This window comes from Pezoporus wallicus, unplaced genomic scaffold (genome assembly GCF_028554395.1).
Source record: "Pezoporus wallicus isolate ANWC-B61680 ecotype Strahan unplaced genomic scaffold, APGP_CSIRO_Pwel_v1 contig_8232, whole genome shotgun sequence".
NCBI classification, from domain to species: Eukaryota; Metazoa; Chordata; class Aves; order Psittaciformes; family Psittacidae; genus Pezoporus; species Pezoporus wallicus.
Window position 1 is genome coordinate 1994909 of NW_026637105.1, and position 19445 is coordinate 2014353.

Below are 19445 nucleotides of genomic sequence, written 5' to 3' on the forward strand. Positions count from 1 at the left end.
AGGAGGAGAGCACCGTTATCCCCATGGAGGTTACAGCAACTTCCCCCCCAAACCTCCTCCCGAGAGCCGCCGGGGGAGTTCGTATGGCAGGGGGCAGGGAGCCTGTCTGCGCGGTGGGATGGGATTCCCTACCACAGCGATCCAGAGCAGCGCAGGAGGCTGAGCCTGACCCAGCAGCCAGCCTGGAGGCATTGGCCACGTCCTGCCCAGCAGCAGGCACCACGGACACACAGGAACCCACAGCGGGAAGAGGGAGCTGCTGCTTCCCTGCCATACCCCACAGGGCTGGTACTGAGGCTGGGCATGGCCTGGGGTAGGCATGAGCAATGGAGGGGGGGGGGTCACCATCCCCAGTGCAGGGTAAGGGGTGAGGACAAGGCTGAGAGCTCTGCCCTGTGCCTGCTGCTTGAGAAACACATGAGAACAAGCATCACTAAAAGGGTTTATTATATAAAGCCATAGGAAATACACAGGAGGCTGAGGTTTAGGATACTTCCTTCTTGAGACTGCTCCAAGCTCCTCAGAATAGCAGACACACGAACTCTGATTTGCCTGCATCAAAGCTTTCAACCAAGGGTTCAACAAGGGTCTGAATACACAGTTAATAACACTTCAACATGCATAACATTTGAACGGGCTTTTCTGTTCCTAAATGAAGCCTGGGGGGGGGGGGTCTTGCCCCTTCATCCTGCAGTTGGTTACAAAATGACAGATATTGATGACAAAAAGAGTACAAAAGGGAAAAACCCAAACACAAGAAGATGCTTTCAGGAAAGTACACGGTTGTCTAAGCAGGAAAGCAGGGTCAGCAGAAGTGCCCCAGCAAGACAGAAGCAAAAGGGATGCAGGGACAAGGCAGGCAGGAGCATCCCACTGAAGAGGGGGGGGTGTCTTAAGGGGCCCAGGGCCAGCTCAGCCTTGGGGCAAGGATGGCTCAAGATGTCCCATTTTGCAGTTAGGGCCAGCGCAGGGACTTGGGGGATGCAAAGGCTCAGGGCAGCCCAGGTGCCACCTCTGCTTTGGGACACAGCGATGCATGAGGGGAGCTGCTGCACTCTGCCCATCGCAGGGGGGACACAGCCCTGGCAGGCTGCCCCCCACATTCCCAGTCCCTCCCCTCCAGTGCTCCCACCGAGCACAGCCACAGCCCCACAGAGGTCTGCAGGGTTACCTGTGCTGCTGGTGGCGGGCTCAGCAAGGGGATCCCCGTCCCATGGCAGGGATGGAGCAGGGATAAAGCCCGCAGTGCTCTCAGCCTTCAGCACACCCTTCTCCAGGGCCCAGCCAGGCACATCTCGGGGGGCTGCCCCATGCACTGGAGCTCAGGCACTGCAGAGGCAGCCCTGGGAGATCCCGGCACAGATGGGAAAGGGCAGGGAGGAGATGGGGCTGAACACCCTGTACCTGTAAGCGATCCCAGCTCCTCGTCCACACCTGAGAGCACCCCCATGGAGCAGAGCAAAGGGTCTGGCCTGCAGTGAGGTGGCTCCAGCAATCCGGAGCTGGCTCCCATCTGGCAGGACACATGCTCATCTCCTGGCCACGCTCCAGCCTGGTGTCCCCCTAAGCTCCCTTCACAGCATGCCCTTCATGCCCAGGTCACCACACGTAAGCCATCCACGCTGCAGGCCAGCAAGGCCAAGCTGCACGGACCAGGAGCTGCTGCCTTGTATCACACAGAGCGAGGGAAGCACGTGGGGAAAAGAGAGAAGTCAGCAGTGTGCCAGGGGAGCAAATCCATGCTGCCAGCCTGCAGATCCAGCAGCCCAACGCTGAAGCTGCTGCTGCCCTTTGCTCAGCTGGGGCCTTGGGCTCAGCTTGTGCCTGGTCAGACAGGAAGCAAAAGGAAAGAGTAAATAATGGAAGGGGGGGGGGATCTTGAAGCTCCTTTTTCAACTTTATTGAGCTCTGGCTCTGCACAGAGCCATAGCATAGCGTACTCTAGCCTTCAGGAGGGGCACAGGAACCCCCTGAACACACCGTGGTTCGGGGTCAGCCCCCATCTCCTGTGCCTTGTGCCCTGCCCCTGCAGTGGTGGTGGGGTGGTCTGGCACAAAGACCCCGAAGAATAGAGAAGGCCCCTGCCCCACGGTGTCCTCGGAGGCTCATAGGTCGCTGCTGCAGTCGCGGCACAGGATCTCGTCGTTGTCAGGGATGAAGCCTTTCCCCACCAGCGAGGTGTTGCAGCGGGCACAGTTAAAGCAATTGTGGTGCCAGTGACGGTCCTCAAAGGAGACGTATTTACCACCACCAAAGCCTGCAGGAGGGGCAGAGAGCAGTGTTAGAACCCCTGGGGATGAGCTTCCCACACAGAGCGAGCCTTTGCCTGCTCCTCTCCGAGTCAGGTCTTCCCCCGCAGTGCTGCACCCACTGTGCTGGCACCCAAACCACCCCAGTGTCAAATACACCTGAAACACAACCAGCGCTCCTGGAGGGGAGAAGAGGACCTTGCAAGCACAGGGAACTCCCAGGAAGAGCTCTGCTGCCACCAGCCCCGGCAGAGGCTCTGTGGCAGCTTCCTCCCTCCTCCAGCAGGGGCTGGACTTGTGGGCTCTGACCCCCTTCTCCCAGGCACTGGGGCAAACCGATAAGGGCCAGACGGGAAGCGATGTGCCCAGGAGCTGCCGGGTCCTGAGCCGGAGTCATCCTCTGAGTCACCAGCTGATGAATGCCTTTGCCTGCCTGCCCAAGCAGCAAGAGACAGGAGCTGCAGAGGGAAAGGTCAAGTGGAGGAGAAGAGGAAGGAGGCCAGACTCTCCTAAGGGTTTCTGCAGAAGAGGACCCTCTGCTTCCCCTGTCATAGGCAGGTACAACAGGTCCAGGCTTGCTGCCCCCGCTAGGGCTGGAAGTCTCTGGCTTTCCATGTCTATGAGCAATCTTTCCACAGGGCATGGCAACTAGCCTCAAACAAGGAGAGCTGGAAACACAAGATCACGCTGAGAGAGGTCATTTTGGGAGCCTTTAACCCTGGGCAGAAGGAATTCCTCCCAAGGGGCACAGTTAACCACTTTGGAAGATGCAGATAAAGGGACAGAAGTGATCACAGGACCATTGCAACAAAGAGATTCTCTCTCGTGGGGCTCCTCAGAAGGTGGCTCCAGCTGTTTCTGTGGGGGATATGCCTCAGGGCGCTTTGCACTCCCCAGCATTTGTTCCTGGGAGGCTTAAAGTGCCTGGAGACCCTTGAGCAAGCCTGCATGGTGGAGACGTGTACGAGCATCATATGGATGTGGGTGACACGTGCACACAAGAGGGTGCACCCAGAGAAGTCACCACCTGTCAGATGGCCTGAAACAGGGCAGGTAGGTCATGCAGAAATGCCCTGTCCCCAGAGCTGCTCTGCTCACCTGTGATGGGCTTTGTGCAGGCACTGCACTTCTTGGCATAGAGGTTCCCAAAGCACTTGATGCAGTAGGGGTTGTCATCCTGGGAGGTGAACTGCTGGCCAGCCAGGGGGGTCTTGCAGCCTGTGCAGACGAAACACTCCTTGTGCCACGGCTCATCCCGGTAAGTCACTCCTCCCTTGGTCAGGGTCTGCAGGAAGGGAGCACACACTGGTGACACATGGGGGTGCTGGAGCCTGAACCCTTCTCTGGTGAGGCTCAGACAGGAGTAGGGAACATATCCCTAGATCCAAGAACTCGAGGGCTACGGGCTGTCGGGTCCCACGTACCTTTTTGCACCGAGTGCAGCGAGGAGCAAACTTGCTCTCATAACAGGGCACACAGTAATAATCCTTCTTGTCTGGGATGAAGGAGCGTGACCCGATGGGCTGCTGGCAGCTGCTGCATATGAAGCAATGCTCATGCCAGGTTTGTCCGTTGTACTCCAGCTTACGGGATCCTGCGGAGAGAGTTCACGGTGACAGGAGGGAGCAGCACTTGCACACACATGGGCGCTGTGAAGTGGCCCTGCACACCCAGCTCTGTGCCTGCCCGCCCTGTGGCAGCACAGGACCGCAGGCAGCTGCACAGGGACACCCTGCCCGCCCCACAGCCCCGAGGGGAGGGCTGCAGGAACATGCCCCTAGCACCAGCACACAGGCCAAGGCAGACGCCTGTTGTAACCTATATGTGAAGATGGTGCCAGAATGGCCAAGCAAAGACACGCTTTTGCCTCGGGCCACCTCCAGAGACGCTCACACACCTTCAGTCATTCCTTCTCTCCTCGTCAGCACACACCAGGAAATGCCCAGGAAACCCTTTGTTATCTCCCCCCCCCAGCTCACTTCCTCATGGAAACAGAGCAGCAGCCACAAAGGGCTGCCGTGGTGATCGCAGCTGGGCAGACAAGCAAAGTGCCAAGGGAACAGAAATTCATCTCTCTCCCTTGCTGCCCCACTGTTGGACCCCCCCAGCCCCACCGCTGCTGGGACCAGGAACCAACTGCAGTGCCAGGCTCTGCCTGCTCCTACCTGGCATGACTGTCTTCTCGCAGGCAATGCACTTGGAGGAGAACTCGCTGCAGTAGCAGTCGTTGCACAGCAGCTCCTCTCCTTGGCAGGTGAAGGGCTCATCAGCCAGGGAGCGGTCGCAGCGGAAGCAGCGGAAGCAGTGCTCGTGGTAATGGCGATCCTCATAGTACAGCTCCTGCAGAGGAGAGCGGAGGTGAGGAGGGGACCCATCACCCGGGGACCACCCTGCCCAGCCCCGGGGTCCCCCACTCACTCTGCAGTCGTGGCCGATCAGCTCTTTGCACTCGTCGCAGGTGTTGGCGAAGTGGGCATCGTAGCAGGGGATGCAGTAGGGGCCGTTGTCCATCTGGATGTACTTGCGCCCATACAAGGACTCCTTGCAGTTGTCGCAGTCAAAGCACTCTGTCATGGTGCCAGTCTGAGGGCCTCCTTCACCTGCTAAGAGATCAGCATTGATGCTGGGTCACTATCAGCTTACGCTGGCCGAGATGTCCCTGCACAGCCCTGCCATCTCCAGAGGACAAGGACCATGAACCCCTGCACGGAGCCAACACCAGGACAGGCCCCAGCCCCGAGCTGCTGCTCCTGCGCACAATCAGGGCCTGGGATGAGCCTTGCTTTAGGTTTATAATCAAGTTCAATACTTGGAGCACCGCTCAGAGAAACCTTGACACATGAGCATGCAGCCAGAAGACAGCTCCTCACTGTCTGCCTCCTTGCTGGGAAGCACAGTGTAAATGAGGACCAAAAGAGACAATGTTCGTGCATTGAAAGCTTTAGGTTTGGCACTGAAAACAGGACCATGCACACGCTGTGTGGGTGCACATCCACTGTCACATCCGAGAGCCAGCCACCTGCAGGGAGACCTGCTTACCAAGACACCAGCATGGCCCTGGACCAACAGCAAGATTCCTTCTGCCAGCCCGGGAGCTGATGCTCTGCCCCATGGGGCTGTCAGGAATTCCAGTTCTGGAGCTTCTCCAGGACTTTCAAGCAGCTGCTCCACAGGGGAGCAGGAAGCAGGCACCCCATAGGGCTGTGCCCAGCTATCCCAGCAAACTGCTTTGCACACGTTGCTCCATCTACAACCACTCCTCAAGGGGAAAGCGCTCAGGAGGACGGGTGGTTTACGAGCAGCAGAGGTGCTGCGTGCAGATCAGACCTCGCTCCTTGCCCCTGGTCTCCCTCCGAGACAAGAGGTTTGAGGAACTACTTCACTTCCTTCGGAGCACGAGCTCCAGAACAAGAGGATCTTCCTCCTGTTTGCTTTAGCCTGGTTATTCCTAAATATGGAGTTTTCCACTTGCAAAATCACACCCTGCTTTAACACAGGTCGCTGTCAAGTGCGGACAAGCCCGTGGAATTACATCGGAGCCATCAGCAGCAGAGTGCCACACGCTGCAGTTTTCTTCGTGAACCCACCCACTTCAGAAAGAGTTGCTATGGCTCAACCTAGCATTTAATGGCACACCAAGCTCATGGCCAAGCCTCCCCGGCCATCTCCCTTAGGCTGGGAGGCAGCCTCCGGGACAGAAGCCGATCCAGACAGCTCTGACTCACGGCCGCCGGCTCCCCAGGGCTATTCTTGGTCAAGCCACACAGCTCCCAGCTGTTGTCAAGCCTGGTATGTGCTGATAGGCCTGGTGGTGAATAAATCCAGTGTTCCCACAGGGCTACGTGACCAACGGAGGGGGAACAAAGTCCCTTTTCAGACACTGGGGACCCAGCTGCCGCCCGCCCCGTGCCCCGCAGCGTGGCATGCTGCTGCGCGTGGCTGCGGCTGCAGGAGCAGCTCCGTGCCGTGCCCCTGCGAGCAGCGTGCCCTTGGGGCCATGGCTCCACCGCCAGTGCCCCCAAGCAGCAGCCCCAGGCTGTTGCCAGCTGATGGGTGCCAAACTCGCCCCGCTGCCCAGCTCTGCCCTCCCTCTTGGGCATCCCATGAGGTGCTGAGCCCACCGGGCTGCAGCCTCCATGCTCCCTCAGCAGCCTGCATGGCTCCTGGCCACTTCTCACCCACCTCTGCCACCCCACTTGCCTTCACTCCCTGAAGCTGCCTGGGACCTTTCTCCCTGGCAAAGAATGGAAATCAAATTAATAACCCTCCTCCTCCTCAGCCCTGCTGAAGGGAACTTTCCAAGGTGTGTCTGTAATAAAAGGGCTCTAATGAGCACTCCTACCCTGGGAGCGACGGTACCGCCGGAGTTGGGAGCTGCCGTGTTTGCTCAATGGGCTGTGCTTTATCTCCGTGGTCCTGGAACAGGGGGTCAGAGGACGTGAGAAAACACAAGGGAAGGCAAAATAACTTCAGTGGAGAAGGCTTGGATTTTCCTGGTGACACGGACTCAGCCTCCTGTGCCTGACACCGTCCATCCATGAGTGTCGGGCCGCAAGCTCAAACCAAGGGACAGCACTTCCCTGTGTCACAGGGATGGGAGGTGAGCAGATAAACCCAGCCAGTGCTGAACCACAAACCGCCCTGATGAGGCAGGGGCTGTGCCCAGCTCCACGTGCACCCTTGGAACCCAGTGCCAGCACACACAGGAACCCTACAGGTGGGAGCACCAGCTCCACAGCGAGTGCTCAGGACCTGCTCTCCCAGTGCAGCTGAGCTGTCACCATCATCAAGCCCAGGATTAAAAGTGACAGGACAGGAACACTTCAATCCCAAATGCTGTCACCCAGGCTCCTGGCAGTGCCAGGACTCATCTCCTCCACCACCACCAAGGGCCGCTGGCACTCCTGAGCCCACCGATGCTCTCCACCAGCACTCACCGGCCATACCGGAGGTCCCTCGCAGGATGCACGACACAGAGGAAGCGAAAACCATACGACAACGTGGAAGACTCTTGCTCACCCCCACTTGGAGCAGTTTCTCCCCCAAATCTACCTATACCTGCTGCATGCTGTGCGAGCCAAGCTCCTGCTCTCAGGCTCTGGAGTCAGAGCCCCTGGCTGATGCAGAGCAAGCCCCAAGAGCATGACGTGGCCGAGACTGCTGTGAGAGTGGATGGGATCAGACTCCAGGATGCCTCTTCCACAGAAGAAACGGAACAGCCCCAGGAAGTTTGCTCGGGGTTATTTGTACTAGATAAGCTGTTTGCTCTCTTTGTTCTGGTCTCCCATGCAGTGCTGGGCAGGGGTGTCAAAGGCCTGTGCAGTGCCAAATCAAACTCTGCATCTTCGCACACCCCCACCAGGACACAGCAGTGCTTGAGACCAAGTTCATGGACAAGAGGGAGGTGGGACAAAAGAAATGGGAATAAAAGAAAGAGTACAAAAGCCCCCAGTTCTTACTGTGATTGTGGTGAGGAACCTGGAAATTGCCTCCACTGGTGAAGAAATGCATTCACAACCCCCTTTACTGAGGCTCAGATTGAGAAGTCACAATACAGGCAGTTACTATGTGCTAATTCACATGTGCTCATCCCACTTTGCAGTCTGCCCTGCCCTGTAAACATTAGCTGGGATCAAGGGTGACGTAAGCAACGCCTTCAAATACTAAGCAAGGTGTTGCCCTGAAATGATGGGATTCCAGTTGCTAAGAGAGCCTTTGCTTGCCCATTACTGCATGGCTGCGGTCCCTGTGGGGCAAGGAGCGAAGCAGGTCCCTCATACATGGGGACGATGGAGCTGGGTGTGGGGTATTCTCCCAGCTGTCTGAGGGCAAAAATAAACAACAGATATATGCCTGCCAGCTGCCTAGCCTTTCCCTTTGACAGATATAGCTGTGCTCATGGAAGAAAGGAAGTCCAGTTCCTCTCCTGTGCCCATGAACAGCTTTGGGAACAAGAGGCCCTCTCACAAACAACATTTAAAGTGCTCCAGGATGCAAATCTGATCAGTCTGGAACAGAGCTCAGAATAGCTTCATGTATGGGGAAAGGTCAGCAATTTGTCAAGGACACCCAGCCCAGTCCACTTTCTAATTAGAGAGTAACATGCACCTAACACCACCCTGGTGTCACTGTCCACAGCAACACAGCAGGTGGCTTAGCAACAGCCCCAGGAGATGAATACATTCATTTTAGTGTCCATAAACTGGGGAGCTATTATGCAAGGGAAGCAACACAGAGTGTCCAGGGCCAGGCTTTCTGCTGCACGCAGTCACCGAAGGGTTTCACCTCCCTTTTGAGATGATTCCTGCTGCAGGGAACTCCTCCAGGGAGAGGTCTCATGTACATGGTGAACCTGCAACCCTGGGCAGCTTCACACCAGGTTGGGGTTTGTTGTCAGGTCACAGCCAGCTGCTCCACCAAGTGATCCTAGAGCAGCCCATAAGGCTATTCCTAGGGAAACACTAAATCTTCCCAGGACACAGGAACAGACCTGCCTTTAGCTGTTGGGTTCCTGCCTTTAGCTGTTGGGTTCCTGCCTGTTCTCTTCCCTGGGTTGCTCTGAGCCCTGCTTGTGCAGTTGTAGCTCACACCTAAACAGAAGAGACAGCACAACCTTGCTGGGACAGGCGAGTATTCCCCATGTAAGGATGAAATCGCCCAGGGCCAAGGCTTTGGAAGATGGTCCTCAACACGCTCCAAGGTCAGAGGAGGAGGAGAACGCTTTTTGTTCCCGTTGCCTTTCCAGAACCATTATGGGTCCTGGAATCTGCGTGAAATTGTTTGTGCCTGCCTCTGACCCTAAAAGGAAACCAGCTGCTTGCCCTGAGGAGCAGCTCCAGCCCCTCTGTTCCACTGGGAACGTTTTTAGTCCTGACACTGCTCCTGCGGATCTGCTCAGGGTCACTGCACACCCCAGCCCAGGCTCTCCAGGGTGGTGGGGACCAGCTCCATAGGGCACGATGCACCTCCTCATGCTGCTGCCTCTCTCTGTGCTCTCTTGCTCTGCTCCCAAACCCACAAGCACAGCTGTAGACCTGGCACGGTGGGAACAACATCCCCCATCTGCTGTTAAAGGAGATCCTGCTTTCAGGTGAGAGGCTGGAGGCAGCTTGCCAGAAAGGTGCTGAGTGTTTCATCAGCGCAGCCCAGCCTGCACAGAGCACCCTCAGGAGCAGTGTTGCATCAAGCCTTCACCCGCCTGCTTGGAGCACCACTGAGTCACTTCCTGCCCTTGGATCTCACCTTGGATCCATCTTCCAGCACTGAGCCTCCCCATGGACAGCTTGGAAATCTCAAGGATGAAGAGCTGCTCTCGAGGGCTAAAGTCCTTACAAGGACCATGGGCCTCACCCATGGGCAGCTCCCCCATCCCCAGCACAGCAGGAGGATGCTGGAGGTCGTTTCTCCAACACACAGGGAAGATTTGGTTCGTACAGGCGGAGGAGGAGACAAATGAATCAGCTGCAGCACTGGGATGCTGTGCTTGTGCATGCACCAAGCTTGCACCACAGTTGTTTGCCCAAGCATGGGCAAACCAACCTCCTGCCCAGGCTGCTCTGGGCTCTGCAACAGATTTAGTGAAATGCCTGGCACAGTTGTAAGGAAACACCCTGCATTTCCAATGAAATCAGTGCTTTCCGAATCACCCTGGTCAGCAAAGCAGGCAGGCTCCTGAAAATGCCCACGACATGGAGAGGAACAAGTAGCAGAAACTGTTCAAGCCTCTGGTAAGTTACAAGGAAGACCTAGGTTGTTGCACGAGTTTAACACAGCCTTAGGATGGCAAATTGAGGGTTTCCTAACGTTCAGAAGGGACCTCTGAGGTTTCCTCTAACCAAAGAGCAAAACCGCATCACGTGGACTCCTCCCGACCGCTCTGCAGACAGACCGTGATGAGTGCCAAAATCACAACTGTCCCTCAAATGTCTGCTCTTCCCCTTAAACCAACAAAGCCTCACCTGCCTGCAGCACCCAGCCTGCCCAGAGGCGCTGCAGGAAGCGCTGCACTGTTTGCACAGGCTCAGACATCACACCCGCTCCAAGGCGAGCAACGGCAAACGGCCACGGCAAGGCTGAGCAGTGCCTTCACAGGCAGAGGGTTCCAGGAGGTGCTGCGAAGGGCAGGTACACAGAGCCCAGTCCTGCCCCAAAGCAGCTTCCTGCGGGGAGGAGAGGCTGAGGAATGAGGTTACAAGTGCAGTGAGGAACACCCCATAGAGACAAAGGCCAGCTCTGGTAAATGCAGCACGAGGTGCCCTCTGCCTCAGAAAACAGGCTGAGACACAGGCTGAGAGGCAGGAAGCATCTTTATCACTTTATCCATTAGTGACATGCTGATGTTTATTTGCTATATCAGCACTATTCTACAGAGGAGGAGGTGATGGGATGCATCTTCAGGAGGCCAGGCTTGCTTTCACACTGCCCTGGAACACCAGCAGTGCTGATCCTGGGAGGAAAATGACCACTGCTCTAAGACTCCAAAGATCTGCGAAGCAGCAAGGATTTTAAGGTTTAACTTCCTGAATTACCAGAAATGATTGGCCACATCTCTCAGAAAGGCCAAAAACAGGAGACCATACGCAGAGTCAGCACACTGCACAAGGAAGTAGTTTTGGCCTTGCTGTGCATACAGACTCCACTAGATATGGTCTGCAAGAAATCTTGACATGGACGAGAGGCTGTCTGGAAGCCCAAAACTCTGCGGTGGTTTCAAAACACCAAGGAGTTCATAGACCTTTTTCCTCTAAATCCTTCATTCTGTCTCCCAAGATAAGGGAACGTAACCCAAAAGTTTTCCTATGTGAAAGGAAAACCTGCTGTGAATAAGTCAGGCTCTCACAAGGCAGCATCCCCATACAAGGTAATAGGACAAAGCCCGAAGCAGTATTTGCGCACACTGGGACTTTTGTCCCTTCTCTACCCTTTAAAGAAAGAATCTCGTTTTAATGAGGCCACAGTTGCAGGGGAATCCAATTTTCCATGCTACAGTGGAAAACCAGGCGCGTTTGCCCATCTGAGAGTCAAATTGTAGCTTCCTGTGGCCAAGACCTTGCTTTTTTTTGCTTTTCAGCTGCTTTTGTCCCTTTCCTCCTCAGATCTGCCCTGTCCGAGCAGGTCCCCTGCATCCAGCTGTGAGCTGAAGCATCTGCACAGGGAGCATGAAGATGAGTGCTTTGGAGGAAGAGAAACAGACCTGTTCAAACAGCAGCAGTGAGAAATGCCACGCTTCCCAGGGGTGCTGGTCACCTTCCAATATCCCAACCAAGGGACAGCAGAGTGCAGGCTCATAAGGAGAAAGGCAACAGTAATTCCAGGCCTCCCTTTAGACTTATTTTCTTTAGGGAAAGTTAATCCTACTAGAGTTAAAGAAAGAAGCTTAAGAGCCCCTTCTATGCACCCATAAAATGAAAAGCTCTGCCCAGGAGGAGAGGATGCAATGATTTAAGCATTAAAAGTCATTACTAAAGGCAAGGGGTAACGAACTATTTCAGGTTCTGAACAAAATCCTCCCTCTACAGAGAGCAGCTTGGACCAAGGGTGGCACCAACAGCAGCGGAGCGGTTGGGCTGCATTCAGAACAAGCAGCCTGTGCCATTCTGCTGACATCAAAACTGAATGTTTGCTCAAGAGATCAGCTGTTAATCTCCTTCTAAATGTATACAGAGCAAGCAAATTCTGCACGCTCAACAGGAAGTCTGGAATTGAAACCATTTGGGCAGTTCGGACCTGTTGGGACTCAAACAGACCACTGAGCTGAAGGAAGAAGCGCAAGAGGAGTAAGGTATGGACGCATCAGAAGCTTCTCCCAGCCAAATGAAGTCCTTTTTAGGGATGGTTAAGGAACCTCTGGCTTAAAAATGTGCCAGAAGAGATTCTGGCCAGTGTCTGAAGAGGCTGGGGAAGAAAGAGAGACCTCCTGCCCCAAGCTTCATATCACAGGTACTTTCCCCTGCCACGTGCAATGCTGGCCAAGCAGGAGCCTGCTGCCAGCAGCAGCTTACACAATGCAAACCTGCTAGTGAAGCTCATCACTGCTGCAGAACAGCAGCTGTAGACATGGCCGTGGTGACCGTAATAGGAAGAAAGATGCTGGAGCCAAGTTTCAGGGAGTGTCACTGATCACAGGATCAGAGGAGCGAGAGTCATGGTCCAGGGAAGCTCCATTGGCTTATGGTGCCTCAACAGCCCTGGCACAAACACCATCAGCTCGTGGGTGCTTGACAGACTACACCATAAGAGTATGCCAATGTCCAATCCACAAATTCCCTTAGTTTCCTCCTTCCACTAGAAAACTAGGCAGTGCTTGTGCATGGCTGAACAGGCCTTTCAGATGTACTGAGCAGACTGTGCATTAACCATCATCCTACCGGCAACAAACAGTAATGCAAGAACACAAAACAAAGCCTAGAGATAGCCATCAACCATATAAAACAAATTAATGGGCAGTGGCTGGCCTCCAGGCCCCAGGTTTCACGCCAGGTTTAGGCAGAAGCTGATCTGAACAGTGAAATGCCTGTTGCTTAGCACGGCATCATTTACCTGTGGACCTTCTTTGCCTGTGTCATTATGAAGTGATGGGCAAGAAAAGGTGGTGGGAAGGGACCATAACTGGATGAGGTTTCATCAAAAAGCAATGAAGAGAGTATATATAAATGCACATGAAATCAGAACTTGGTAGATAAGGTGCTTCATGGTACCTGTTGTAGCATGTGTGGTTTTTGTTGTGAGCTACAGCCTCGTAACACCACACATCATGGCAACTACAACCATGCACGGGGAACAGAGCACTGCACGAGGTCAGTATTCTCCAGCACCAAACACATGACCACAAAGATCAAAAGGGAAAACGCATCCATGCCCCAAACTCAAAAGGCAGAACTCGGTCACAGAGCCTAGGATGCCCTAAACCTCCCAAATGCAGAAACCCAGAGAGATGCTCTGGCTGGTAGAGAAGGAAAAAGGGAATCCCGAAGAATAAGCATGTTGTGAGGATTATAATCTAGCAATGAATGTTTAAATTTAGACTGGATTGCTTTATTATAACCCAGCAAAGTTGGCCCAGAGCCATAGAAATGCCTAACTGCTTATCCAACTGCACAAACCCAGGGCTCCGGCAAGAGCGTTTCAAAATCTCTTTGCCCCATGAAATAAAGGTCATCCCCAGCACGGCAGAATTCAAACATGAAAGCATGACAGGAAATGACTAACTGCACACTGAGGCCAATTTACCTTCATCTGAGATCTGCTCAGCGCACAAGAATCCTGCAATTCAAACAGACATCCCAGCCTAAATGCAACAAAACCAAGCTGACTGCTCTGGCTGCTCGGTCCTGGGGTCTGTGCATCTCAGCACACATCTCACTGCAACCTAATGGAATTCCACTCCGTTTCCCTAAAGGTCTCTCACAATTCTAGCCCTGCGCTGTAGTTTTCACTTTTCTTCTAGGCAGCTGTTATTTAAATCGAGGATGAAGCCATTCTTCTTTCTCAGGCAATACGTAAGTTAGCATTTACAAAGCTTTTCACCCTCCCCGAAGAAAAGGTACTTAGATTATACCTCTATGTTGCACAGAAAGGCAATCAAGGGGCTGCTTCAAGCCTGCTTCTGAGTGAGCACACACGGGAGCTTGTGGGCAGGCTATAGGATGCAGTGATGGTGCACATGTTTTGTGCTCATGTGCTGCAAAGCAAACCTGCTTGCTCTGATCCCTTACTGCCTTCTCCAGAAAGCCTGACAGCTCTTTGCTGATTGAGGCTCTGCTCAACTTCAGGGCTTTTTTAATAAACAAAGCAACTTTGACTTCCAGTAGCAGGAAAAGACACATAAACCAGACACGGTTCGTTTAATGCATGCCTATTGCTTAACGGGTAAAGTGCATTTTTTCACCAAATTTGGTCAAAATACTCCCTTTTCCAATTTGATTCTTTGCCCCCCAAAACATGAGCACTGATTCTATTCTTGCAGCTATACTGACTGAGAAGGGTGAGGTGCGTTGTAACCCTGGCAGCTTGGTGCCTTTTGGGTCTCTCCACCTGCAGGCAAAACCAGCAGAGAAAGCCAGGGAGGTGGCAGAAGAGACGCCTCTCCCACCATCCGACCACTAACCATGGGCCTCTCCACCTGACTGGCTGCATGAGAAGTAAGGACAGTCTCAATCTAAGGTCCTTTTTACAGCTGCTGGTGTCCCTTGCAAGCAAAGGCAATTACAGCTCTGTAGCCCGCAGCATGTGAGCAGCTTCTAAATCTGGGGAAGGACTGAATCCTGGCAAAGGCAAATTGTCTCAGGTTACCATCCCCAGAACTGCTTGCCTGTGGTCCCAAACAAAACTAAGATCATTTGTTGCCTGGGAGATGCTGTTATGGGTCAGCTGCAGCCCTCCTGAAAAAGGTATTGCTCTGCAAGGACAGCCTAGCTGAGCCCTCCGAGCACCAGAAAGCACACAACGGAGACAGACAGGATCACTGGGAGGGGAAAACAGCCTCTGCTTTTAGCCATGGCCTTGCCAACATAGAAGGGAAACAAGCTTCCTTCTTTTGTGGCTGAAGATTTCTCTGCTAGGTGATGTGGTCATTCAGGGTCATTCACTTCAGCGATACAGAGCCAGTTACCTTCAAATCAGGCTCCCTTTTAAAGCATTTCTCACTGGCACCTTTAAAAACTGCTCTTAGATCCCCCACATTTCGAACAACAGACATCATAAATAACATCAGTTGTAACCGTCACATATTTACTAGAACATCTCTAAGAAATAACAACACGCTTTCCTATTTCTGCCGTGCTGCGTTGCCACGTTTTGAGCTAGAGTGGTACCCATTAGGGAAAACTGGTGCCACATCCAAAAAGACTAAGTGGAAACAGCTATTTTAAGGGGCACAAATGCTCAGAAAATTGACAAATGCCTCTATATCATGTATTTTACCCCTTGGGTTTGCAACATCTACGCCCTTGCCCACTGCATGGGTCTGCCTCTGAACTGGCTGTTGCTCCACATGGCAATCTGGGCAACGTGGGACACTGCTGGTGACGGGTGGCACAGTAAAGCAGAAGCGGTGGCTGTCCCTAAAAACTCCCAGAGAGAGGAAAAGTACTCCTTCACAGAGATAAACCCAACACACGAACCAAAGTAACATTACAGAGCCCCTGTTCCAGGTCTGTGGCTCATTTGCAGAACCTCATTCGCTCATTCAGATCCGAGATTTAACAAGGAAACCTACACAAAACAGATTTGTCACAGATTAAAAAGGCACCAAAAGGTCAGAATTTTAACTAACAGAGGCTCCTGTCATGACAACTTTCAGGTAAAGACCAAGAAGAGTTGATGTTTCAGCCCCTGAAGCAGCAGATACAAAACAATGCCCCATTTCTTTGCTGCAGAGAAGGTGCTTCACACTCATCCACTGAAGGAAGCAACAGCAACCCGCTCTTTGACTACATTGAAAGGTCTTCCAAGACTCTTTTGCATGCACACGCAGTTCAAGGATCATGGGTTTTACTGCAACAAGTCACCACCGACTCCCTAATAACCCTCCTTCAGTTCTCCAGACCAACCAGAGCAAAAAAGCTGTTTCCAAGTGGTTTGCCCCACATTGGCAAAGCCCAAGACACAAAATAGACCAGTTCTCTGTTACCTTGCATTGCTGAATGTGATGGGCCAGCGTAAAACCCAACGGTCCCAGCAGCTCTCCCAGTGACTCACAGCACAGACAGTCGAAGCAGGTGCCACCAGCAAGAGGCTCTCAGTGGTAAATCATCACTTCGCCAGCAAAACCCTCAAGTGCTTGCCCAGAAACAAAGCAGCCACATCATAAACCAGAGGGTGACATCAGTACAGGGATTGCATTTCCTACAGAGGTTTAAATGTCACTACTTGTGACTGGAAATCGGACACTTATATTCAAGTTACTCTAAATTTGCAGAAGACACGGAAGAATTGTGATTCTGGTTTTGTGTAGGTAGAGCTCACTTCCAAATCCTTTCCATTTCTCAATGTCATGATGACAGAAAAGGAAAGAAAAACAGAGAACATGCAAAACTTGTAACATAAAGTGAAAAGCGAATGAACATCAATTTAAGGCTGACCTACCAAGTCAGGTGTGAATGAGATGAGCAGCAGAACCCCTTGATTTCCACTGGAAAGGGTCAGTGTGAGTCAAACAGCTTGATCTACTTGGGACCCAGTTACTCAAAAATCTCTGGATTTCCCTCTTCCAATCTTACTCAGGTTTTGCTCTACATCTTCTAAACTCAAAGCTCTCAAGGATCTGAAAGCACTTATTTCATCATTCCTTAGGTGAGCCACAGAGTACAAAGACTCTGCATACAGACACATACACACACACACACACACACACACACACACACATAGCCTGTGCATATGGTCTAACCTGAAGTGCATTTGTGATTTTCCACACACAGCTCTTCAGACTCTCCAAAAGCAACACATCCAAGACTTCTACCCAAGCACGATGGGTCAGATTTAATCTTGCTGTGAGTTACATGATGTTTGCACAGGGTTGAGAAATACTAGAAATCAAACTTCTCTTGGCTGAGTTACGTGCAACATTGCGTACTTCTTGCTAGTAATGACTCTTTAGTAAGTACTGCTATTACTCTATGTATTCCAGAATACTCCGAGTTAGGCATGGCAGCAATTTTCTTGGTATGAAGTGTTCCCTGAGTTAAAGGTAGCCACTGAAACGCCTTAAAATGTAAAGGCTGACTTTTCTCTTTGGAAATTTCCCTGTGCTGAGAAAAGAGGCAGATGAGAATAACTAATCCACATTTAAGGACACAAACTATGGATTAGTTTCTTTACTTGGAAAGCAGTTTAGCTCCTTGACTCCCTGCTGCAAACAACACAAATAAGATGATCCAGTGCAAGACCATAAATGAAAGGGCACTCAGTTTCCACAGATCCAACATCCCGTAACTCTCATGGGACTGTTGCTTCCTCAGTTCCCTAACGGCTGTCACCAGCAAAAAACATTATTTACCCTTGTAATACCTGCAGGGCAGGCAGTTATTTTATCTCCCTCGTGGGATTTGCACCTCTGTGGGTTCTGGCACAAAGCAAGCTTGGGAGAACTAAAAATGGAACCAAGATCCAAGTCCCTGTCCATCTTTCTTCTTCTGAGATGCAGCACATATCCCTGCCAGCCTGGAAACCGTGACACCCACTAATGCATGTTATAGACCTGTGTCCACATAGATTCCACAAACTGAGCTCTGTCAGAGGCAGGGAAAAAAAGGAAGGAAGAGAAGGATGATAAGGACAGGAGCTTTAAGGTCCCTTCCAACCCGAACCATTCTATGATGGACAGACACAGTACTGCTCAGTTATCAAGTACAGTTAATCCAGACTGCACATCTTTCAACCAAGTAACACCATGCCTTTGCTAGTTGCTCCTACTATTTAAACTTCAGGCTTTCAAAGCGAGTGCTCTGGGTTGGAAGAGGGCACTGGAGTAGTGCAGCACCAGGAGTTACACAGCAGCTCAAAGTGATTAATCCTGAGGAATAGAAAAAGCCATGTTTTCCTCAAATGAGAGTAGCAGAATTCCAAGGTGAAGTCAAAAGCCTGGCAAGAGTCAGCAGTTTAGGCTGGTACGTGGGATCATAATGCTGACAAAAGCTGTCCTACTCGGAAACATTTCGTAAGCCACATGTTTTTTGTCGCTGTTCTTTCTTGACCATCTTCCCATCCTAAGCAACACCTGGGAATACTGCCATCAGATGTGGATCTTGGGGAGGAATTCTGGTCTTCAACCATGCTGAAATTAGGCCTTTCAGGCAGATATTTAATATTATTTATTCAATTTCATTTGAAGAGCCTTAAAAAAAGACCTTTTCCACCAACAGTCCTGAGTTAGGATAAATGCTGTTTTGGTGGAAAATGGCATGATCAGCAGCCACACAGATCTGACCTGCAAGAGAAATTACCTAACCTCCAATACACTCATATGAGGGAAATCCTGTGGGCTAGGATCATCCAATAAGGTTGTTTTACACTTAGAATGGGCTCTAAACTGCTAAGATACAGCCTGAAAAATCAACTGCTCCTTGGTTTTACAACGGGTTTTTGCATTCTCTATTAAATAAAACCTCTCAAAGCCCCCAGGAGGCAGAGCTCAGCCTGGAAAGGATTTTAACAGTTACAGCGTAAACCCACAGAAAGCAGGGACCTAGAAAGGAAACAGCTCATTATAGATGAAATCTTGATCCCAGATTCTGCCCGAAACAACTGGGATTATTAATCCAGATAAGCAAATTCCTGGTGCTGAACCCCACTCCGATATTTAAAGCAATTCAGAGAAGATGCTGAGTAGTCCCTTTTCTCCTCAGATAACGACATTGGAACTGTATTCATCGATGAATTTCTAAGTGAACACTTGAAATCTGGGTAAGCAAATTCAAAATACCAGGGCCATATTTACATTCCAGGGTAATCATTCAATATTTAATGTCTCCTGCTTCCAGTATTCTAGGGTTTTCTATGCACCGAAGCATTTAGCCATGTAAAAACCAGCTGCAGCAGCTGGAAGACATTCATTGGGGCCGCCAAGATTAATTAGTTTAAAAATACATTACTAAAGTGTTCATTTTATTTCCAAAGAGCTAACCCTGCTGCTTTCAGCTCTATTAGGGGCCTTGGTGAATAATGCTTATGCAATGTTCTCAGCGGGAGGGATCAGATGCCACAGTTTCACAAATGCATACAAATATCTTAACTAAAACAAGTCTTGGATTTCGGTTAATGCTCCTCTGGACTGACTCAAGTCATTATTCACAGCAATATGAAAAGCAGCTTGCAAATAGCTTCTTCTTTCTCCTCTACACCCAAATGCCCAGCGCTGAAAACTGCTTTATAAAATCACTGATGAAATCTCCCTTCATACCTGGCATTCACATCCCTGTGTTAAAGAATGATAAAACACAACAAAGCTCTGTGCATGCCTTTTCTCTCCAAGAAGTTCCTGCATCATCTTAACACAGCTTTTGAAAAATCAAGCAAACAAGAGTCAGAGCTGAGACTGTAACAGAAAACAAGGTTAGATTTGGCTTAGTATCCACAGGGATCACTTTTCTAGCCAACAGTTTGCAAAGGGTTATTTATGGCTAGCCATTTTTTTGCTGGAAGATGCTGAGGTTTTAGCAGAGTTTCTGCAGAGTATGCAACAGCATTCAGCATTCGCAC

The 19445-nt window shown here is 51.5% G+C and overlaps 1 protein-coding gene across 3 annotated transcripts; it reads right to left on the bottom strand.

The window, feature by feature from the left end:
- Positions 1–1608: 1608 nt before the first annotated feature.
- FHL3 (four and a half LIM domains 3) lies at positions 1609–16037 on the bottom strand. Of its 3 annotated transcripts, none has more exons than XM_057403554.1 (6): positions 15880–16037; positions 4668–4852; positions 4415–4589; positions 3674–3843; positions 3348–3534; positions 1609–2257 (listed from the first exon to the last, which is right to left on the bottom strand). In XM_057403554.1, exons 1-6 carry the CDS (start codon positions 15884–15886, stop codon positions 2106–2108), a joined length of 876 nt encoding a protein of 291 aa, XP_057259537.1. In that variant the 5' UTR covers positions 15887–16037; the 3' UTR covers positions 1609–2105. The 3 variants fall into 3 exon arrangements, with proteins under 3 accessions (XP_057259537.1, XP_057259538.1, XP_057259536.1); XM_057403555.1 differs by having other exon boundaries at positions 4668–4849; positions 15880–16036; XM_057403553.1 differs by lacking the exon at positions 15880–16037 and adding an exon at positions 7187–7208.
- Positions 16038–19445: the final 3408 nt, after the last annotated feature.

What these genes read in the sequence shown, in the direction of transcription:
- FHL3 (XM_057403554.1), bottom strand. An exon ending in CGAGAAGACAGTCATGCCAG is followed by an intron (nt 3,844 to 4,414) that starts GTAGGAGCAGGC and finishes CTCTCTCCGCAG; the next exon opens with GATCCCGTAAGCTGGAGTAC. An exon ending in GCTGCACTCGGTGCAAAAAG is followed by an intron (nt 3,535 to 3,673) that starts GTACGTGGGACC and finishes CCCTTCCTGCAG; the next exon opens with ACCCTGACCAAGGGAGGAGT.